Source organism: Leuciscus leuciscus (assembly GCF_965113295.1).
Source record: "Leuciscus leuciscus genome assembly, chromosome: 20".
In the NCBI taxonomy this organism is placed as follows: Eukaryota; Metazoa; Chordata; class Actinopteri; order Cypriniformes; family Leuciscidae; genus Leuciscus; species Leuciscus leuciscus.
Genome location: NC_138744.1, coordinates 7,274,638 through 7,299,256, shown reverse-complemented (window position 1 = coordinate 7,299,256; position 24,619 = coordinate 7,274,638). Strand labels below are relative to the sequence as shown.

General features: G+C 38.6%; 1 protein-coding gene across 2 annotated transcripts in view; it reads right to left on the bottom strand.

Moving 5' to 3' along the window:
• Positions 1-24,619, bottom strand: part of LOC309483452 (neural-cadherin) — a 118,873-nt gene that overhangs the window by 13,585 nt on the left and 80,669 nt on the right. For both annotated transcript variants that reach the window (XR_014200573.1, XM_082149289.1), the window contains exons 13-21: positions 15,314-15,563; positions 13,790-13,917; positions 13,489-13,675; positions 10,899-11,042; positions 6,873-7,156; positions 4,785-6,402; positions 3,915-4,008; positions 1,356-1,540; positions 514-749 (exon numbers count right to left, since the gene is read on the bottom strand). Coding sequence is in view for 1 of the 2 variants with exons in the window: in XM_082149289.1 (XP_082005415.1) it covers positions 514-749; positions 1,356-1,540; positions 3,915-4,008; positions 4,785-6,402; positions 6,873-7,156; positions 10,899-11,042; positions 13,489-13,675; positions 13,790-13,917; positions 15,314-15,563 (3,126 nt within the window). In the remaining variant the exon portion in view is untranslated. The remainder of the gene's footprint in view (positions 1-513; positions 750-1,355; positions 1,541-3,914; positions 4,009-4,784; positions 6,403-6,872; positions 7,157-10,898; positions 11,043-13,488; positions 13,676-13,789; positions 13,918-15,313; positions 15,564-24,619) is intronic.

Here is a 24,619-nt window from a genome sequence, read left to right as displayed (position 1 = left end):
GATTTACCACAATTATTTTTTTCTTTTGTGGTTGTGTGCGTTTGTTAGTATGAGTGTGTTTGTTCTGGAATGACGGGGGTCGGTCTCAAGGGCAGTCCATCACATCCCTCAGCAGTGGCTTTAAAAATGTCAGAGCAGCTTCCTGTGTAGTGCATCAACATCATCTCGGTGAGAGCATTAGCACCATGCTGGGGTGTGAAGAGCGGCCACTCTACACCTGATTTATAGACTGGTGGATGCTGCACAGAGAGCAACATGTTCTTTCTATCCCTCCATCCCTCCCTCCCAGCATCCTTGCTCGCCTCCCAGTCCCAAAGCGACAGCCCACCATCTCATACCTTACATGGAAATGAAATATTCATTGCCCCATTGCAAAGTGTGTCTTTGAGTGCAGGTGTTACACGTGTGTTAATGTGAACGGCTTCATAGACTCCATGTCTGTGCCTATGTGAAAAACACAGGAGACGTGGATTGGTGTGAAAGTGTGAGTTTTTGTGCGCTCGTCTTTGTCACCTTAGCTTTGTGCATGGACACGTAGCCGTGGAGCTTCTCCGGCTTGTAGTACGGGGAGCCATGGGCGGCAAACCAAACGCTGAGGTGATGCTGAGCTGGCTGGCTGCCACTAGCCAGGCTGAAGACATCAACATTCTCCATATCAGTTTGGAAGAGCTCGGACAAGAGGCGGCGGAAACGCATGTATCGGCTCTCCTCATTGGTTGATGCTCGGAAAAACTCATTTGCAGTCAGGTCTGTGCATAACAAACACACACACACACAAAGAACTTACCAACAATGTAAAACCCAAATACATTTATTAACGTGGGTTTAATATTTAGTTTTAGTTTCCTGGAGCAAAACATTTAGTTGCTTTGCTTAATTCTTGATTTAATTTTGCACGAACGTTTTCCACAATTTCTCTCAAACTATTTTGACGACGCAAAGGGCCTTTTTGCATGTGAAATGAGTAAGAGCACTTACTCACGGGCTGCAGATTGCATTATTCTCATTCATCAATATCAGCCTGCTTCACATTGTGACAGGTCTACAAAATCTTTTTTTTAAAAACTACTTTTTCTAACGGGATACAGGGATTCAAATGCATTTTATTGATGTAACAATTGAAGAACATGCACTTTTTTTCTGCTTAGCTTATTTTACACTTGAGAAGTTACTGTAGAACTTACAATATGTTTACATAGTTTTATTTCAAGCAATCATGGAAAATGTCATTTTTCTTGTCAAGCATAACACTTATGCATGCATATGTTTTAATAATTAATTGATTAATAAATCAAAACAAAAGTGAGCTGGTCTATATTAAGATTTCAGTTTCCTTGAAAGGAAGTGTCACTCACTGGCCAGTCTGATGGACCCAGCATTCCTCAGCGCCTCCTCCTCCAGCTCCATCACCGTGACCTCGGCCGATGAGGTGACGTCGGGCCAGCTCTTATCTGCCACCCTCACCTGCAGGCTGTAGAATCCAGCGGCTGTGCCCTCCCGGATGCTCAGCTGACCGCTGTTCTGGTTCAGGCTGAACTGCCTGTGTGGGGAAAAGGACAAGAATTAATGCATGGCTCAAGATTCAACTAGTGTGTTGATCATTTTGATTTATTACCTTTAAATATTTATGATAATAAATATTAAAAAGAAAATGTATCATTTACTCATGTCGTAAAATTAAGATGTTTAGGAGAATTTCTGGTCTTTTATTAACACAAAGCTATCTTTATAACTTTATAGGAGTTGAAATATAGTGCACAGGACATATTGACCACTGTTATGATACTTTGAGGATTTGGTGCATTTTTGTCATTTTGGAGCTTGACAGCATTTGTCCTCCTTCACTTTATCTTAAGGAAAAGAGCAGCATTTGGGTTCGGAACAACATGAGGGTGAGAAAATGGTGTCAGAATTTCCATTTTTGGATGAACTATCCCCTAAGCCTTGACAAACCAGAATGAAAGTAACTGTACAGTAACTGGATATGTATTCCAAGGTTCATTCCTGGATCATCACGCATGAGAGAGCAGCACCAAATGTTGTAAAGTGACTCAAGCTGTTTTATTAATGGCAGTGTGTATATCAGTGAAAGCACTTATGTCAACTCCTGTCTCTGTCTCCAGATGTGATGACCATGACAGGGACACTTCTGCTGCTCTGGATAAGAGATTCCAGGAACAGCTGGGCAGCACCAATCTCTCTTTCTTAGTATGGATACGCTTTTTCTCAGTCTAGGTCACAGTTGTGTTATCCCTGCTCTGCATTCTGAAGTGTCGTCCTGTGCATTTCCCCGTTTTTTAAGCATACTGTAAACCATCACTACTAAATTGTGTTAGATTTATGCTTAAAAATATAATCAGCACCAAATCAGCATATTAGATTGAAAGATCATGTGACACTGAAGACTGGAGTAATGATGCTGAAAATTCAGCTTTGCATCCCAGGAATAAATTACATTTTAAAATACATTAAAATAGAAAACAGCTATTTTAAATTGTAATAATATTTCACAATATTACTGTTTTATTGTATTTTGATACATGAACTTGAACAGTTTTTTTTTTTTTATAAACTTCTTTCAAAAACAAGCACAACCCCAAATGGTATTATATAAGAAAAATCAACTTAAAATCCAAGATATATGTTCTGAAATCTTCTAAAAGCTTCTCAAATAAATGTATCTTGTTATAAGGATGTATTTATTTTTTATTGAAAAACAAGACAAAAATACAGATTAAGATTTTTTTTTTTGCATTGCTGTCTTATGTCATGTTGCTGAAATTATGTGTAAACTATTCAGTGTCAATTATAAAATCAAATGCCTTCGTGACCGTATCTACTAACCCAAATTAGCATTTTCTTACAAAAACTTAACGCACAGAGCAATTTGTTTCAGGGAAACATTGAGGAAGGATTTGTGGTGCTTTTTTGTACTGTTCTGTTGAAATATATGGGAAATATATATTTTGATGATTGCAGACTTGCAATTCCATTGTCTGCTCCTCACTGCTATCTCATGGAACCAGATTTCAAACAAATTTTACATTCATTGTTGCATTTGCATCTACAGGCTTGTGTGAGTGATGAGCTTGTCTTGTAGTGTGCACTAGGAGGAAAAGGACACAAAATGAAAGTGACACATCTATTAAACAACACTGGTTTATGGCTCTTAATATGCTGTTTGCAGTGAAGCTCTGCTTGGTCTTGTAACTTCAGACATTGTGAAGCAAGGTCGCTAAACTCACAGTAGTCACTGCTCAAATTAAATTCAATCATGTTCATATAACTGGAATAGAGTTCCACCTCGATGGTAACCTTCAGCTCCGGTGCCAAATTAGGTACTTAACTGTCAAGTAAGCACATGAAAAACTGCTTGGATTGAAGCTACGCTCTCGGTGCCAAGAGATGTGTCACACTAGCAAGCATCAAACTGCTAATGTATTAATGTGTTAATTATCCAAATTAATGAGAGCAGATCCGCCACAACACACCGTCAGGCACAGCTCTGGATGGAACTTGAAATAGACTGTGATTGAACTCAAGACTAAACTGATTGAGTTGGCATTGGTTGCTGGAGTGTTAGCATAATCGCTTTGCTTGAAGGTGCCATTGCTGGCATGAGCCACAGAGTCTGGTTTGGACAAAGACCATCATATAGATGCAGCTAATTAGAGAGAACCTCTAGCCAACGTAATCTTTCTTATCAGTTACTAGGAGAGAATCTGTGTATCACTTCGGAGTGAATTTTGAAATTAAAAAGGCGAGTGACAGGCGAGATGTCAGTAAGCTAATATACCGTGCTATGCACGCTATCATCCTTTATCTTCCCTCACTTTTGTTCTTTTTTTCTACTCCTGTAAGTGTCACTTGACACAGTAGAGTTTGAATCAAACTTCAATAGAAGATCAAAGCACCTGGGGGGTTTGCCTTCGAACTTGTAAACCTTCTCGCTCCAATCATCAAGGTCAGGGGATTGAACCTGTCCAAGTACCGTCGTGGGGAGTGTACCTGGGGAAAATACATAATGAGGTTAGAGACAAGCTACCTCCATCTAGGCTGTGCGATACCTGGGGCGATGTGCGCGTGTGTGGGTGGGTGGAGAAGACATATCTTTAAAGAGATAAGCAAAAAGCAGAGCATCTCATTGGCACATATGACACACACTTAAACAGCACAGTGGGGGGGATGCAATGCTATTAGCATGCAACATTGCCATTTCTCCAAAAGGCAAAACGAAATGCTGTAATCCTGTTAGTCATGAAATCAACATCCTTTAAAATGGCTTGTGTGTATGTGCCTCTTAAACCTGGGATTTAAGTAAATTGTTAACATCATGCCATGTTTGAGCTACATGACAAATTCTTATTAGAAGGCCAATGCATTTCCATCAGAGAAAAGAAAAAAATACTAAAAATATATCAAGTAATACTTTTACCATGGAATATTTTGAAGTACCCTGGAGTACCATGTGAATATCATGCTAAATTAACATTGTAACACTTACAAAACTTACATGGTATTACCATGGTATTTTGGACTTGACCATGGTTCTACCATGGTATTTTAAACTTGTACTATGGTACTACCATGGCATTTTGGGCATGTAGCATGGCAATACAACACATTTACAATGCAGTACCATGGTATTTTTTGAAGTACCAAGTAAATATCACGCTGAATGAGTATGGTAACACTTACAAAAGTACCATGACACTACCATAGTATTTTTGGACATATTTAGCATGGTAGTATTAGCATTGTAGTATTTATTCTTTGAAACATACCCTGTAAGTTGTACACTATGAACTCGCTGTGTCCAGGTGCATGGGGATGGTCATTTTTATCTCCGATTATGACGGTAAGTGTACTGGTGGAGCTCATTGGTGGAGAGCCACTGTCAATCATCAGGATGGGGAGAAGATACCGCTTTTGCTGTTCCCGGTCAAAGCTGCGGAGAGCGGTTATCATGGCACTGCCATTCCGCAGATCAGTCAAGTTGAAATTAGTAACATCAGAGGTCAACATCAAAAGACGGATGGAAAAAGGCCCGCCGTTGGATGACGTGTCTCTGTCAATAGCATGCAACAGAACAGATGTGTCATTCATGAGAACAACTTGTGGAGCAACAGTGTTCTCCCACACAATGGGCCGATATGGAGCCTCAAACTCTGGTCCGTTGTCATTGACATCCTGTACGGTCACTAACACAATGGCAGAGCCGGTCAGAGCAGGGCTGCCCATGTCTGTGGCCAAGATTATAAGCCTATGTTGGGACACCTTTTCCCTGTCTAGAGAGTCAGCAACTACAACCCAACCACTCTTATCCACCAGGAATTGTTGAAAGGGGTCGGATTCTGGGGCGATGCTGTATGTAAACCTCCCATTTTGACCAGAGTCCAGATCCACAGCTGTCACCTGTGCCACGATGGTGCCCACTGGGACGTCTTCAAACATGGATCCTGCCTCGTAGAACTGTGGGAAGAAGACTGGTGCGTGGTCATTGGAGTCTTCCACCTGAATGATGCAGTAAGCCAGGCTAAAGAAGTCAGCATCCTCCACTTTGACCGTCAGGTTGAATGTGCGCTCATGTGGCTTCTCAAAGTCAATCTTCTTCTTCAGTCTCACAATGCCACGGCGGTTTACCTTGTCTGTCTCGATGAAGAATTTACGATCTTCATCTCCACCAATAATGCTGAACGTCATGACTGAATTTTCACCTTCATCCCCATCGGTGGCAGCCAATACCACTACCTCGCTGTTGATGTCCAAGTTTTCTGGCATAGAGGCCATGTAGACCCTCTGAGTGAACACTGGAGGATGGTCATTGACGTCGGAAACTATGATGGTGGCTGTTCCTGTTCCTGAAAGTCCTCCTCCATCACAAGCTTCCACCACAACGAGATATCGATCCACCACTTCCCTGTCCAAAGAGCGCAGAACAGTATAGATAGTGCCTGTGGCTGGGTTGATGGAGAAGAGGTTGAGATTGATTTCATTGCGCACATTCTGCACAATTCTATAGGTAAGGATAGCGTTCTTGCCAGCTTTTGGATCATCTAGGTCAGTGGCCCGCATCTCCATGATGGAAGTGTCTGCTGGGGAGTTCTCAGGCACGTGCCCCAAAAAGCAGTTGTCCGTTGCACATAGGAAAACAGGTGCATTGTCATTGATATCCTGCACGTCGACTAGAACATCAGCAAACCCGGTAAGACCTGCCCCGTTCTCATCAGTGGCAAGTACAAGGAATTGCCAGGCCGAGCGAACCTCACGATCTAAACGGCGTTGCACGAAGATCCTACCATTCATCTCATCTATGGTGAATTCGCTACCAGCTCCCTGCCCGTGTAGAGAATAGCGGACTGCACGCTGGTCTGCCTCTTGATCTGGATCTGTGGCTGAGACCTGTGAGAAGGGCAGATGGGAAAAAAGCAGGCATGCATTTAAGAATTCAACACACTAGTCACAGAACATACGAGGCAATTAAAAGTTAATAGTCACAGCAAAGGAATGCTGATAGTTCTCTCCGCCTGTTTTCCGGTATGTTTATGCAAAGTCTTTGAAGTCTATTTTTTACACTGACAGCACAGTAGACATCAATATTGAGACACGCTAGCAAAGAATGACAACCTTGGCAGGGTGTGTCAAAATATTAATTTCAAATAGGCCAACTTTTTCTTCCAAAGATTTAAACTACATGAGGACATTAATACCCATTACATATAATTTCAAAGAAACCGTAACGAAACTGAAACCAATTTGTAGCAAGACATTCACAAAATTATTTCATATCTCTGCAAAAGGCTGATTTTCCTCTCTACAACATTGCCATTTTCATGCTACTACATGTGTATTTGAGTGTTTTAACCACTCACCTCTAGTACAAGGACAGGAAGCTCTGTAAGTTCCTCCATGACACTGCCGTGGAACTCAGTCTGAGTGAAAAGGGGTGCCTCATCATTCTGGTTGATGACATTAATGACAACCATTGTCTGGTTTTCCCATTTTCCGTCCGACGCAACCAGCCGTAACTCGTAGCGCTGCACCTGCTCATAGTCTAGCCGCTGGGCAATGAAGATTGTGCCAACCTCTGGCTCCACATCGAACGTGCCCATGGTGTTCCCGGAGGTAATCTGGTACCGCAGTTTGGCATTGGCACCTGTTTGGGGGTGTTTGGGAAGCGTTAGCATTCTAGGAAGTGTTAAGCTTGGCTGAGCTGGATAAAAAGAGAATGTCAGCATTAATCTGTGCTCATTTGATGAGGATTACATAAAGGACAAGAAAGCTCTAATGCACACAGGCATGATATGATTGTGCTTAAATACTGAAATCAACATGCATACACATACAAAATGTCACAGACAAACTGTTTTGTACATATTTTTTACAAAACATACAGACAATCATCTTTACTCAATATGTCATTAAACAAATCTCATTAGATAATAATAATAATATATTTTTTTAGAAACTCACCAAGTGCACAAAAATGACACACTTAATCTTTAAACGGCCCCTAAATTAACTTTTTTTTTTTTTTTACAACGGCAAATGAATCAACGCTGAACTTACTTAAACTGGACAATGACTTTCTTCTAGAGTTACTGTACAGCCAAAACAATCTTTGCTGCATTCATTTCCTGTTATCACTGTAAAGCTGATTTAAAACAATCTGGACTTAAGGATGTAGATCAGTGGTTAAAAATGTATCTCAAATTAATTGATTTAAACAATCACCACAGTCTAGATTTAAGACTGAATAACGGCTGTCATGTGCTCTATGAAATCCAAATAATAATTCTTATTATTAAAAATAATACAAAAATGATACCCTTCCTTTTATATGTGTTTGAAAATGTATCTTATTTAAAACCATCACCATAGTTTATCTTTCCTACTTTCTGCTGCTCCCCAGCTTGACCCCAACTGGCTTTATCCACCCATGGTACACTGCGGGGGGAAAAAGCTCTAGTTTCGTGCCAGCTCTATTTACCAGTCCGGATCAGATTCTATGAGACAAACACCATCTGGGCGTGATGTGTGAGGATTTCATTAGAACATGTCCTGCTCATCCTGGCTACGGCCATCAAGGATGTGAAGTGTGATGTGCTGTGACGCTTGCTGAGGGGAGCTCAAGTGATTTTGCCAAAAGCAAGCTTCCTTAATGACCAGGCGGGCCATATGGCGGCCCCCCCCCCACAGCACCACCACAGGCCAACCAGGTTAAACCTAACTACTGTGATCTATAGGATGGTCACTGGCGATGAAAGACAGCTGAAAGTCTTGGAGACCTTGTGCTCATTCAGCTGTTGAAGAAAGTTGTGCGTGTTTTACATATTCCATCATTGAAATCAGTCTGGAGTTTAATGAACAGCTCAAAGAGGGCACTGCTAATCAGCTTTAGGAAACACTTAACAGGACCATAAAATTCCTCCTCTCCTGCAAATCAGCTCCTAATTATTCCTATTCCCCATTTTCATCCCCAGCGTAATAAGAAATATTGCATTTTAATGGCGATCTCATTCATTGTGCCTTCCAAAGCAGGAAGGGGACAGAGGGACATCAAGGTTCGATTTGCATTTCCCTTCATGACAGTAGTGAGATATTAGCTTACGCTCTGCTCAGGACTGTCCATCCAGCCATGGCAGGTCATGTCACCCTTCTCACCTCCACAGCAGCGTAGGAGTCTGATCATTAATGAGCTATCAGACACCTGCACGTCTCCATCCCGCTGCCCATCTCCTTCACTCCAGCCTGCTTGTTGACACGGCTCCACGCCACACGTAATTTGTCATGCATATGTAACGGGTGAAGCCGTGTCGCCGTGAGAGACATTGCGCTCCCGCCTGTTTGTTTATTTGACAGATGAGCTGAAGTCGCCATGCCCTGATGGAAATCAGAGCGAGATCAGGTGGAAGAATCGTGCCACCGAGATGTGCGGAGGTGACAGCCTGGAATATTCTACAGGCAGAGGATGAGAAATGAGGGGGTGGGCAGACAGACAGGCTGCCGCGCTACGTTGGACGGATAGGTGATTTGTCCAAGCCTGTCGCGCTCAGATTAACAGGAGCAACTCTATGACTGTCGGAGGAAACAAGCGATGGACCGAATGTTCCAACAGGAGTAACAAAATCAACAGTAGAAGTCGCTCAGTAAACCGGAAAATGCAAATTTGACCGACCACTGAGAGTTTGCTAGACTAATTCATAGCTGCTCATGCATTTACGTGGTTTCAGCTGCTAAGGTGATGTTTTCAGGCAGTGCTGAGATTGTCTGAAGGATATGCAGCTCTCTAAAGACATAAATAAAACATTTATTAAACAGCCAAGTTTCATTTCAGAGGTCAAACAATGCATAAGCATTAAGGTAAAGTACGCTGTCAGCAATGCTCGTACACATGCTAATTTTGGCATCTTACATTACAGGAAAAAAAAAAAAAATACAGACCATTTTCTGTAAAATGGTTTAATGGTGATAGTTACATCATTGCAAAGTGTGTGTGCTACTGAAATAAACATGAACTCCCTGCAGTTTCAGCTTGCCCTTGAGGGGTTCAGCATACTTTGGTAACAATACTAAAGGATGCTGCTGTGCGGAGCGGTTAGGACAACAAAAGTGCATGGTGTTCCTTTCTCTGCCTCTCTGTGTTATCTTAAAGAGATAGTTTGTCAAAAAATTGGACATTCTGTCAGTATTTACTCATCTTCATGTTGTTGTGAACCAGGGTTATTATAGTTAACTAAAACTAAAACTATTTAAAAAATTGTTGCTTGAAGAAAAAAGTTAACTGAAATAAAATCAGATTTTTTTTTCCAGTTAGTTGCCAAGGACATTTTTTTTCATTTTCATTTAGTTTAACTTGATTTATTAAAATAATTAAAACTGAAATAAAAAATTATAAAAACTATATAGAGCTTCAAAAAAAATACACAACAAAAGTATTACAAATACTTTTAGTAAAACTAAAAGTAAAATGGAAAATACAAAAATAAAAACTAATTAAAAACTATAATACAATCTCAATGACACTAAAATAACAGTGTTGTGAACCTGTATCAAACAGTGCACCAATTTAAATTAAGCAAATAATTTTTTTTTTTTTTACTTTTCCTCACACAAACAAGTCAACTTTAGAAGTTATGGAATAAAGTGGACCAGTATTATGGCACTATTATCTTCTGTGTTACACACAATAAAAAAAGAAAGTTATACAAATGACATGAAGGTGAGTACATTTTGTATACGTTTTTTTCTTGTAGTTTGGCTAACACATAATCAATGAATGAATCTGTGCAGCTTGTTAAATACACTTGTTTTTTCCCACATTTAATCTCTGGTTAAGCCACCTAGTAAAGCCTCTTGAGAATTCTGTCAAAAAATGTACCATTACACACTCCTTTTTTCATTTTAGTATATTTTATATATTAGGCAGAGCTGCCTATTTCGTTCCATTTAAAATCTCAATGGTTATTTGCCTGGGCCCTCAGATGTCACACAGCTCATGTAAATTTCTACGCAAAATCTTTCACACGAGAGTTTACTTCTATCATTAAAGAAGGCCTGCTACTTATTTCTTTCTTTTTCTTGTAGACAACAAAGAAAAACAAATCAAAGAGACAAACATCAAATGGGCTGCTGAAATTGTTACTCCCACATTCACCACAGAGATTTGCTAACAAGCTCAGCACAAAAAGAACGAATTTTCCACCTAGATTTATTTCGCTCAATTTCTTTTTGCAACCCCTCCTCTTCCATCTCTGTCAAAAATATCAGTGGGCTGTCAGAAAGAAGTCAATGCACAAACAAACAAAACTAAAACAACAAAAACCACAAACTAAAGATAAGTGACAGGACCACCTGAATAAGATATTTGACATGCCTACATACAACAACAAAATTACCTTCATCTTCATCGTTAGCTGTAACGGTAATGACCACGAAACCCACTTCCTTGTCTTCCTCCACGCTGATCTCATATACAGGCTGAGAGAAAGCTGGAGCATTGTCATTTACATCTGTGACAAAAACCCTCACGTAGGCTGTGTCTACAGGGTAAAAGAGGTGTGTATTACTTTCAGATCACATCAATACATCAAATATCTCAAGACAAAAGCTCTTCTTTAATTAATGAATGATTCATTTATAAATCAAACAAGATGGGACCACAGAAAAAACAACAAAGTCATTGGCATAAATTGTATAATGAAATTTAATTATTAAAATTCAAGTGAATGTGAATATGTGTATATATTTATACATTTACATGACCGTTCAAAAGTTGGGGTTAGTGTGATTTTTTTATGTTCGCCAAGGCTGAATTTATTTGATCAAAACTACTAAACAGTAATATTGTAAAATGTTTGTATAATTTAAAATTGCTGTTTTAAAATGTAATTTATTCCTGTGATGGCAACGCTGAATTTTCAGCTCCAGTCTTCAGTGAGACGTGATCCTTCAGAAATCATTGTAATGTGCTATTTCTTATTATTATCAATGTTGACAATTTTTGTGCCGCTTAATGTTGTTGTGGAAACAGGAAGCATTTTTTTTCAGGATTCTTTGAAGAGTAGAAATTTCAAAAGAACAGCATTTATTTGATTATATATCTTTTTATGTAACAATGTAAAAGCCTTTACTGTCCCTTTTGATCAGTTTCTTGCTATTTCTTAAATACATTTTTTATTTGTATTTATTATAATATTTGCAAGAACACAGACTCTATAGAAAGTGTTAATAAAAAATATTATTTGTAAAAACTTGTAGTAACCCACTAAGCAAAATGATGTCCAAAACACGTCTTTTCAACGTCTTTGTCACAAAAGTCGGACGTTGAAAAGACGTCCACTGAGGAGCCAGAATGAAAGTTTATATGACGTCTTTTTTTGACGTGTTCTGCACGTCCGATATAGACGTTCATCGAACCTTCATACAAGGTTAAAACTAGTTCAGATGTGGCCATTGTGGACATATTTTCAGCATCATTTATGATCTCATTTAGACATAATTACTTTGACTATTGCTGTCAGATGATCTTAATGAGAATTAACAGAGGTTTAGACGTTGATATTTGTTTAATTTGAAGTGTCACCATTGTGGTGATCAGTGTTTGCTTTAGTTGGGCTCTTGGTCCCCTTTCTTTTTACTTTAACTTTTCTTTGGCTGCTGTAACAGTGTGTTTGTGTAACACAATTGTTGTGGCAGAGAAAGCCTAGAAAAAGTGTGAGGTGTTATCAGCTCAATGTTGATGATGACATAATCATCACAAAATGGGCATCTAATATTGTGTTTAAAGTTTTGTGTTTATATATGGCAGTAATAACCACCGACCTTGAGGAACTGCATTATTGGTGCCAAAAGCATTAAAATGATCACTTATTTGAAGGTGTATAAAAAGCATGTGCACATGATGTTTTGAGCAAATGTATCATATAGTCACACACAGACATCAAGATTTTGCATATGATTCACAACAATGGTGACAAAAAAAAAAAAAGCTTCATGCTGCAATGCATGATGGGTAGCTTTCATAGTACAAAACTCATCCTTAATTCCCAAGCTTTTTTGTTTTGATTGTCACCGTTGTTGTGATTCATATCCAAAATCTTGATGTCTGTGTGTGACTACGTGATACACTTGCTTAAAACATCATGTGCACATGCTTTTTATACACCTTCAAATAAGTGATAATTTTAATGCTTTAGGCACCAATAATGCAGTCCCACAAGGTTGGTGGTTATGAATGTCAAAGCATCTGACAACATTAGATGCTTATTTTGTGATGATTTCATGATCATCAATAAGCTGAAAACAGCTGATCTTACTTATTATTGGCTTTCTCTGCCACAACAATTGTGTTTTACAAACACACAGTTAAAGCAGTCAAATAAAAGTAACGGGGACCAAGAGCCCAACTAAAGCAAACACTGATCACCACAATGGTGACACTTCAAATTAAACAAATATCAACATCTAAACCTCTGTTAATTCTCATTAAGATCATCTGACAGCAATAGTCAAAGTAATTATGTATAAATGAGACCATAAATGATGCTGAAAATATGTCCACAATGGCCACATCTGAACTAGTTTTAACCTTGTACGAAGGTTCGATGAACGTCTATATCGGACGTGCAGAACACGTCAAAAAAAGACGTCATAAAAACTTTCATTCTGGCTCCTCAGTGGACCTCTTTTCAACGTCCGACTTTTGTGACACAGACGTTGAAAAGACGTGTTTTGGACATCATTTTGCTTAGTGGGAATGATTTATTCTATAAATTGTATTAAACATCCTAATCACTGTTTAATATTAAAACTGAGGTCTAATTATATTATACGTGGCCTAAATTACACACAAATCCCTGGGTTGGCATTAGTTCTTCATTAGGCGTGACTCATTGAAGTCTTAATGAATGGAGTTCATTCTGGAGGCTGGTGAAGGGGGAAACAGAGTGACCGAGGGGTTAAGAAGACATGGTTGATGGATCACACCTGTGTTGGGTTGGCCCTGCTGACCGGGTCGGGCCGACTCGGAGCTGTCCTGAGACTGGACCTCGATCAAGTAGGAGCCTTTCTGCTCACGGTCAAAGGTGGCCCGGGTGTGGATGATGCCCGTGTAGGAATTAATGCTGAAGAACTGCGAGTCGCCACTTTGATCCTTCAGAATGATGTAGTTAATCTAGGTAGGAAAGAGTGTCAAACAAGATTAAAAGAGAACTATGCATCAATTAATTTAAGAATCACATACAGTATTAGACAAATATTAAGTCATGTGATCTGGTAAGATTCTCACCATGCCATGAAGACCAGAGTCCAAGTCAGAGGCTGAGACCTGAGCCACTGATGTGCCAATCTCTGCACCCTCTGGAACCGTTGCCTCGTACGTGGATGACATGAAGAAGGGAACGTTGTCGTTCACATCTGGAAGAAAAAACAATGAGAGCAATCAGTTACAAATGAAACACTACTAAAACAAATCTTACAATGGATTCATATGGACATGATAGATTAGAGGTAAACATTATTTTTCAATAAATACAGTGGCCCCAAAACGTATTTAGTGTGAGGTTTTAATGTGTGGATTCAAATAATGCAGGTTTATTGTCTGGATTCTTTGCTCTTAGTGGATTACAGCTCCTCTAAACTAGTTGTTCCGTGGGCTTTTTGTCTCCTTTTCCCTCTATTTCAATCTCCATTTGCCTCTTAATTAATGCTGATGTGGTCTCAAGTGTTGTGCTTTGATGCCAAAGCTCTTCACTGTTCCTATTACACACACACACATACACACGCCGTCACTCTGCGCCCCCCACCCGCCGCCTGTCATGCACTCATCAGCACACTAGATTTCCACATACACTCAATGACAGAAGAGAACACTTTTTGTGTACAAATGCACAGCACAGGCTAAATGAGCTATGAAGAAAGGGAAGAAAAAAAACATTAGCGTCAGCGCCTCAAACACAATCAGTGGATCAGATCAGACACTGCTGTGCTTCTGAGAAACCGCGCTGGCATGAAATGCTGATTGCTAAACTACCGCAAATGTGTTTACCTCTCCGAGGGCACACAGGCAGCGTGGAACCAGTTGTCGAGGCGTATTTGTAGTGTGCTAGTGAGAGGTGTCAACATGGACTATTATCATTGTGTCAGATTTGTACATTTTTGTTCTCCTTTCTTTTTGTCTTGCACAAAGGAATAAGTACCATGGTGTTACCATGATTTTTAGACATGGAACCATGGTGATACATTCATAATGTTACAAAAGATTTATAATTCAGATAAATGCGGTGCTTTTGAGCTTTCTATTCATCAAAGAATCAAACAAAATGCATTGCACAATTCCACAACTTTTTTTTAACATTGATAATAATAATAAGAAATGTTTTTGAGCACCAAATCAGCATATTAGAATGATTTCTGAAGGATCATGAGACACTGGAGTAAAGATACTGAAAATTCGGCTTTGCCATAATAAATTACATTTATTTCATTATAAATATATCAAAATAGAAAACAGTTCAAGTTGTAATAAAATTTCATAATATGACAATTTTTTACTGTATTTTTGATGAAATAAATGCAGCCTTGGTGAATGTAAGAGACAAAAACGAAAAAAGTATTTGCATGGCAATGTATATACATACTGAAAAGCATCCATAAATCAGTTTAAAATCATCTAAAATAATAATTAAATAAACAAATAAATACATCATTAAAATGTATAAAATAAAAAAAAAAGACCCCAAATTTGCAGCACTTATATTCATGCTTAAATATAATGCAGCTGTAATTTCCAGAAGATCAGGGTATCTCTCACCTGTGATGTTGACATAGACAGTGGTGAAGGAAGCTAGCGGTACGGCCGCCACGTTCTGCACACGCACTCGGAGCGTAAAGAAACGCGTGGTTTCATAGTCCAGATTCTCTGCCACCAAGATAGAAGCAGAACCGTCCCTCCGGTTAGGCTTGATGTAGAAGCGCACAGGCATGTTGGTCTCGGGAACCTGACCTTCCTCCAGGTTATAAGTCACCCTGGGGTCACCAAGAGGGGACGTTGCCTTGATGGTCTGTTGGGAGGGGAAAATGAGCTTGAGGTGGGTGATATAAAATTAAACACGGCCTACATGGTGAAATATTATGTTATGAAAAGGGCGTTGGAAAATGTGTCTGTTACATCTGAAACCTTTTGATGTGCATTACCAATATGGGTTTGTGTGTGCTTGGATGTGCTATAATACTTTAAACACATGTAAGATGATTTCATGTAAGATTCATGTAAGATGTAAACACCTATTCCTGAAGCTCAAACAAGATAATTAGCATAATTTGTGAGAAGGCATTTGAAATCAGCAGAACTGTTGGGCAAGCAACCATTGACTGCAGTGTGTGAATACATTAGACACGCTTCATCTATAATCCATTCAATTGCTTATTGAACTAATATTGACAGTTTTGGAGTAACTTTCTGCAGTAGTAGTTTCCAAAAGTCCTCCTCACAGAGCTATGTTTATATCATATTTAATTACAAAACCAATGATTACACATATCCTCTTAAGAAAGAATACACTTTAGTGAGTGGAAATAAACAGAAGAATATTCAGCCATCACATAAACACCAATCAATGACAACATAAACAGAAATGCTTAAACTGTAGCATTCTTAGCTAAGCTACTCATGATTTATAGTTAGGAGGATTCATAGTTAGTACATAGTATTTCTCTGACTCAAAAACAATGAGGTATTTAAATCTCGATGAAGGTGACAGCAATAAACATGACAAAGAGATTAATTTACTTTCAGATACTAATATACGTAATAAACTAAAAAATAACAGTGATGAAAAACTTTTTCTTCTTCATATTTTCATAGTTTTACTATAAAAAGTACTGTTGAAAAAAGTACTGTAGATTGTTACTGTAGATTGTATTGCCACAACATGAAAGTCAAAGCCATTGTTTAATTAGTGTTCAGACACTTGGATGACACTTGACATTAGTGTTCAGTACTTGGATACAAGACATATAGCCGGTGTTGGCTTGGAAAATCCAATATTACAGCTGGAACTTGTCTGCGAGGGGAACTCAAAGTCTTTTAGATGACTAAAACACATTTAACCCAAAACACCATCAACCAAATGACACCGTAAAGCAAACAAAACATTCCGATGACAATACGGCCAATGGCACAGCAAAGCCAACAGTCAAAACTCAAAGAGACAGACCGAAACCATTTATGGTCATCCAGAGTGAGGAACACTTGGCGTCTAGCGCAGGTTATAAACTTAGTCGACAGAGGAAAAAGGGCAAAAAGGTAGAGCAAAATAAAAGTGGATGGAGAGAGAGAGATGTTATAGAGGGAGAACTCTGTGTGTCAGAGAACATGGGTCCAGTCAGCCATTAAATCAACCCTGGCCATGATTTTGAGAGCATCCGCCCACTGCAACACAGAAAACAAGTACCTTAAAAGCTCTGTGGCTTTTGCTTCCTGCTTTTAAGTGTTGGCTTTGCCATTCGGTACGCGTCTCCCAACAGAAATGACCTATTCAGTGAACTTATTTGCAGTCACTTTGACAGAGCTCTACTAACTTCTCTGACCAATACTTCTCTCACAGTTCCAGTGCATCTCAATACTGATGCAGATCTCAGAGTGTGTGTTTTAAGTTGTAACTGTTTTTGAGAAAATGTCATTAAGATTTGTCATGGTCTATTCTTATCCGGCCAACAATATAATACAACTGTAAAGGCAAAAAAATATTTATTGTGGTAACACTTTTAAGGTGACGTAGTTACATGTTACTACATGTACTTACTATATTAATAATAACAGTAAATTATGCATAATTACAAGTAACTAACCCTAACCCTAAACCAAACCCTAACCCTAATTAATTAATATTACTTAGTACTCATCTGAGGAAGTACAATGTAACTGTCACCTAAAAATTAAGAGTAACCTTTATTGTTATTAAAATGAATTACATTCAAAATTTCAAAATTACCATGAAAATATTTGTTTTATTATGCCATTACTTTCATGACTATTTTCCACCCAAATAATATATGTATGTTTTTTTTTTTATTAACAGTTTGCTATTGGAAATTAAGAGAAGGGTTCATGCATGATGAAAATATCACAATGTAAAACAAAAACAAAAAAAAACAATGGCCTTAAAATAGGCCGCATTTTCTTCATGCTAAATTTAATTTCTTTTATTTCTTAATGTTTCACTGTGAAATATTATTTTATATAGTATTTATTTTGATTTACACAACAAATGTAATCATTTAATTGTAAAATGAACATGATAAAATAGTTTAAAATGGCATTTGTACATAAAGAACTTGTGGGGCCTGAAACATTAAAGTGGTTACTCACACACTCTTAGCACATCTCAAAAAAGCTCTCAGAAGTTACATAGACAGGTGCTCCTGTCCAATGGGACATCTTGCATTTACTTCAAAGCTTTAGGTTCAACTAATTCATCATGTAGTTGACATTCTTATCCAAAGTGACTTACAGTGCAGTTTCTACAGGGACGATACACCAGGAGTAATCCAAGGTTAAGTGTTTTGATCAAGAGTACAATGGTGATATTTCACAGATCAACCGTTGTGGGATTTAAACCTACAGCCTTTCATTTACCAGCCCACCACCCCATTCTTTTGGTTAACCACTCGTGGGGTTAAACTATTCATGCTACCAAAAGTTCCCCCATTGAACTAAACAGAAATTTGGTCAACTTTCAAATCCCAACCTGTCTAATCTTCCCTCCAAGTGTTTATTAGCGGACGTCTCTCAGGCTTGATGAGAACGGCGTTCTCATTATCCATACACACGAACAAGGCCCTTTAAATTACATCCTCAAGGTTGCAATTACTGCTTTTGAAAATGTGTTAATTAGCATTCCTTGAGATAATACCACAATGAGCTGACTGATATTTAAATTTTTAATTAGTTAGACAGAGAGACAGATAGACAGATGAAGGAGAAAAGCGAGGGGGGAGGAAGCGAGAGCGAGAAATGAATAGGAGCACTCGACGCACAACAAGGCTACTCAGTGTTGCTAATGAATGCATTATACTGTTTAACAAGCATAATTTGTATTTAGAGTTCTGAGGATGAATTAGCATGAAGGCTCCCAATGCACAGAACAGATTTGAACAGCCAGTTGCTACAGTTATTCTACATCAGGGAGTTCATGCTGTATTCAGAGGGTTGAAGAGAAAGAGAGCTCGACTGTAATTGTGGTAAAGCACTTTGTTTTTCAAGTCATATTACGGGTAACACCTCTGTGTTAGAGTTCGGGTGCGGTGTGGGCGTTAAAGGCAGGGAAATAGAGACACGAAAGAAAGGATAAAGAAAATTAGGTTATTTGTCCAATTGCCAAGGTGTGTTCCATTAACAAAGTCAGTGATTGGATCTGAATACTTGTGCAACCTGTGTTTTGAAACCCCTCGACTACAATTATAATCAAAAGAAGTTTGGAGGGGTGATGAAGTAGTTTAAAAATAGAGTGGTAGAATATGATATTGAAACTCAACGGAGAGCAGGACGGTAGGTGATAAAAAGCTCTAAGTAACAACACTTATCTGGTTTTCTGACTGAAGAGACACTGAAGGTGACCTCCAGGTACATCCTCCATTAGCAGAGCTATGTGAGTGGGCAGGGATGCACAGATCTGCTCTGACACACACTGCCCCAAGGACCATCACCTTCATGTACAGACGGTGGCGAGCTTAGTGCTAACACACACACATATCCAGACATGAAGAAATGTAACTTCAAACACACAAAAGCTGAGACTACAGATAAAAGAAATACAGAGTATATGATTCATGCCCTTCTGAATTTCCACACTAGTCAAGGCTGATTAGGCTAGATAGTGCTGGTTTGGGACTGGTTTAGCTTGTTGACCAGCCATGCAAAATTACAGTTACATTTATTCATTTAGCAGATGCTTTTATCCAAAAACACAGTTGATGGGACCCATTGACTTCCACAGTATTTTATATTATATTTTATTCGCTTCTGTCATGCTCATTTTGCGATCTAGCTAGTTTTCAGTCAGCTGATGAAATGGTGAGGTTGTGTGACGTCGTTCTATGAAAGAGTGTGTAGTGCGGGTTTTAGTGTAGCATTGCGGGGCTACTGGAAGTCGAAACGCAACTTGATTTTGGGCTCGGTGCTTGAGGTCTGAGGTTATTTGCCCCGCCCGGCATGTTGTTAGCCCTGGCTTGCACTGGCCCGACAGTGGAAAAGCGGCTAATGTTGCCTATCAACTGTTTGGTTACCCATATTCTTCAAAATATCTTCTTATGTGTTCAGCAGAAGAAAGAAATTCATACAGGTTTGGAACAACTTGAGGGTGAGTAAATTATGACAGAAAAATTAAATTTTTGGGAGAACTATCCCTTCTTAAAGAGGCAACAATGCAAGAAAGTGGTATCAGTATAAAGTTTCCAACATCGTCTAGAATAGTACAAGCTAGAACACAGAGGGATTTAGAAGTAGTGAAAGCATAAGAAGTTTTTTCTTTTTATAAAGAGTCAGCAGGATGTAGTTATGTGCTCATGGAAGAGATGAGTTTTCAGCTGTTTTTTGAATATGGATTCGGCTGTCTGTATAGACTTATGAAGAATCCTCCACCAGCAAGGAACAGTGAATGAGAAGGTTCTGTAAAGTGATTTTGTGCCTTTCTGTGATGGAACCATGAGGCACCATTCACTCACCAATCGCAGGCTTCTCTGGGGGGGAAATGAAGCTAGTCAGAGGTTTAGCTAGTCATTTAGCATTAGTTAAACTTGTTGAGCAAGGAAATCTTCCTGGTTTTATTAGTTAAAGGAATAGTGCACTCAAGAATAAACTAAGGCCATTTTTTATCTTTTACACAAATCATCATTCAGTTACTATCAATGGTTACACTTTATTTTAAGGTGTCCGTGTTACAGTGTAATAATAATTAATTACATGTACTTACTATAGGGTTATGGTTAGGATTAGGGTGTGGTTTAGGGTTAGTTGCATGTAATTATGCACAATTTATAGTAATTACTATAGTAACTACATAGTTAACTTGCAACAAGGACACTGTAAATTAAAGTGTTACTCTATGCACAAATGTGACGATTAAATTCTGACGGTTAAACAATTTCTTTAAGAACACCAGAATAAAGCATCCAAAACATATTCTAGTGACCATAGCCCTTTACACCAACACTAAATACTTATATAAAAGACCAAAACTAACACAATGAGAAACTCTTGGCCCTGAATTTGCAGCAGGTACAAACAAAGCCATAAATGGAAAGATGGCAGAACAAAAGATAATCTGAGAGCTGTGGTCTCATGTCCTGTATTAAACAAAGCAAAACTATTCAACAAATCAGAAACAACAGCAAAAAAAGGACTGAAAGAGACAAAGAGTAGCTGGTGAGATCCAGTGCAAAGGGCTGTTCAAAAAAACATATCTGGATGATAAGATGGGTAATGGCACTGCCAACAAAATGAGTATAGCCTGAGGTGCCATGAAATTAGCAATAATTAGAAATTATCTCATTACACAGCAATGGCATCAGAAAGAAAAAGCTGATCAGAGATGCCTTACGGTCGCTCTTATTCGGTGCCCATCATAAAGTACACTTCAATGCGGTCACATTGGATATTGTGTCCTAGAAAGTGACAGTTTTACTTACAACAAGCCCTGCTACATTTAATCAACTAATTTATACTACAGTATATAGAATTCAGAGTTGAAAATATTTAGAGCCAAGCCATGAAAGTAGTACAGGTTAGAATGTCATTAGTATAAGTGAGGAGAGTTCTATAGGAGATGATTAGAGAGGTAAAGAAACATCTGTGTTAAAATATGTAACATGCAGCGTGTGGAAGACCGATATTAATTTTCTTTGACAGGGATGCTAACAGAAGCCCTCAGAGGAGAGCGGGCTGTCAAGAGATTAATGCAGTTAACTGAGCTTCACGCTGCTAGTAAAGTCCCGGCCAATTAGAAACTACTATGCAACATGGCGTTTAAGCTCTATCTATCTATCTATCTATCTATCTATCTATCTATCTATCTATCTATCTATCTATCTATCTATCTATCTATCTATCTATCTATCTATCTATCTATCTATCTATCTATCTATCTATCTATCTATCTATCTATCTATCTATCTATCTATCTATCTATCTATCTATCTATCCATATATCTATCTGTCTGTCTGTCGGGCTGTCTATCAACGATATTTCTCTTGACTTGGTCGGCCATCTTGGAGTACATTCTGGGATTGCCTTCTCCACAAATGATACATGAATTATTTCCCTAGAATTTGGACAAGTTATCTTATAAGGCAACATATTTTTGCAGCCTAACTTTTGGAAGAGCTTGATGTGGAAGTGCTGTTTAAAATGCTGTCTAGGTAGCCAACTCAGTAGGTTTTGGAACATAACTTCTATGAGTGTGTCTATATATTTCCCCTCCAGTGCAAACCCTGTAGCTCTTAACAAACAGGTTAACAAAAATGACTAGCGAAGCAGTCCGCTCACTAAAACCCATGCCGATGCAACCACCCTTTACAAGCCAGCGGGGATAAAAGGTATTTTAAGATCAAACATCCCACCTAAGCCTATTTTACATCCTGTGGCAACGTGAAGAGGAGAACATTCCCGTCACAGTTTGAGCCACTGAGGACTGCTAAGACAGATGCGGAGGTTCATACAGATTGCAGAATAGCTGGCAGCAGCCAGAGGAAGCCGCTGATGTCAGGGAAACAGTGACTCCAGCAGAACTCCTCCTGGCGCTCTTCACTGATAAATCTGCTGTATGTGAGGAAAACAGACTCAGTGGACTGGCCTTTTTGCCCCTTTTGAATGAATTAGAATGGAATGTTAAGACAAGCAGTCTGCTTGAGTTTGCTGGACAGATGAGGTTGTTTGTGGATGCTGATCTCTCTGTGGGTACAAGCACCCAGACGAATGTAAAATGTGACAGCGAATGAAACGGGCTGAAATAGCAAACAAGATGAAGGCTGGATAAGATGTGACAAGCCTCAGCGGTAAGAAAGTCACAACACTCTACCTCTGCTTATCAACAGCACAACCAAAGCAAAAAGCAATGTGAGTGAAAACCACTCTTCTGTTAAAAACAAAAACAGTGAATGTGAAAACCTAGTGAACTGCATCTGAAGACATCATAGAAGTGGACCTGACGCAAAGGCAGTTACAAAAAGTAGGTATCTTAATTATGATGGCTTCTTAAATATCTAATTTTCTTTTTGTGGAGAAGACAATCCCAGAATGCACTATGACAAGCTAAGTGAAAATGAACGCAACATGGCAGATGAAGTGAGAGATTTTAATTATAATAATTCATTCAATACTCAGAAGTATTGATAAACATATAAATAGAATATAAAAAGAACAGAAAAGAACCCAAAATTGTCCATTTATGCTCATTGTGTCAATTCTCTAGCTTCGTCTGTAATAAAATCAACTAGGTTGTGCGCAGAGTGCACTGTATGCATGACACACATACGAGTTGCTGCTACTGTATGTAGAGCGTTCCAAGTGATCTACGTCAACAGGGCAAAGGAAAAAAATTGTATCATGGTTTCCAGAAAAAATTAAGCAGAAGAACTGTTTTCAGCATTGATAATAATAAGAAATGTTTCTTGAGCACCAAATCAGGATATTAGAATGATTTCTGAAGGATCATGTGACACTGAAGACTGGAGTAATAATGCAGAAAATTCAGCTTTACCATCACAGGAATAAATTACATATACTAAATTAAATCAGTTTTAAAATGTAATCATATTTTTACAGTATTACTATTTTAACTGTATTTTTGAATATCTTACCGACCCCAAACATTTAAATAGTAGTGTATACAATTATACTCTATATTAATTTATACCATGGACTGTCTGAATAATTGATTCTGATTGGCTGGAAGGTGTCCAATAAAACCATTTAATTCACAGGTAGTTTCCAGGTCAGTTTAATCACCGTTCTAGATTAATGCGCTGCTTTCATTGAAGACATCATTCGAACACAGAGATCGGAGATTGCGATGCGCACACACAGAGGATTCAGGAGCACAGAAACCTTTTGCCAGCAATGCCCTATGACTTTGATCGATAAAATAGCTTCACTACTAAATCGCTACATTTTATTTCTCAGCAACAATAATGCTGTTTTTGAAGTTTATAAAACCCGCGGCTTCACTATTAGTAGACACTGCACAGACACAGGTAATTCACACACATGCATCTTTCATCTCTCTCTCTATAATTGAAATAAAAGTAATCTTACCGCAGAACTTTATCTCTGTGTCTGATTTCAAAGAGGCAGAATGCTAGATCTAATGAGCCGTAACTGAAGAAAATAACCGTAATTTTAACTCTTCCGGTCAATTATTACACTGCAAACATCCATAACATCCTTAACCTGTCAATGTTGGCAAATGACCATGGTATAATTTAGGGCTAGTCCGAATACCATTTTTTGAGCTTCGGTAGTAATGAACATCGAATATTCAAAGCTTCGGAGAGAGGGGGCTGAACATATTCTTCTCTCTAATAAAGGCAGTATTCTCTATTTAGGCTATGTGTCTGTCTGTCCGTTTGCATTTTTATTATTTCGAGAACCGTTAATCCAATCGACTTCACAAGGGAGTGCAGTGTCGCATTTGGTGCAATATAGATAGACACACGAGACGCGACACGTTCAGAATTAATAAACTTTTAATAAACTACAGAACAACGCGAGCGGAAAGTGTTGCACCTCACACGGGCAGGGCTTATGCTCCGAGAACGGACACTGCACTAGTGATATTAAACACATCTTTCCCATGAACAACACAAAGTAAATACACTCGCACGTAACACACACACACAGGTCTGTTAACTTAAGCAATACTTTTAATAAGGTAGTCTGTTATTTTTCTGACTAACAAATTACTGACACAGTAAAGGGTAGATTTAAATAAAGAAAAACGAAATTTAAATAAAGAAAAACGAAATTTAAATAAAGAAAAACGAAATTTAGTTAAATTAAAAATGAGATTAATTTAGATTGATAATAACGGGTAAAAAGCTTAATACATTTTGTTTCTATTA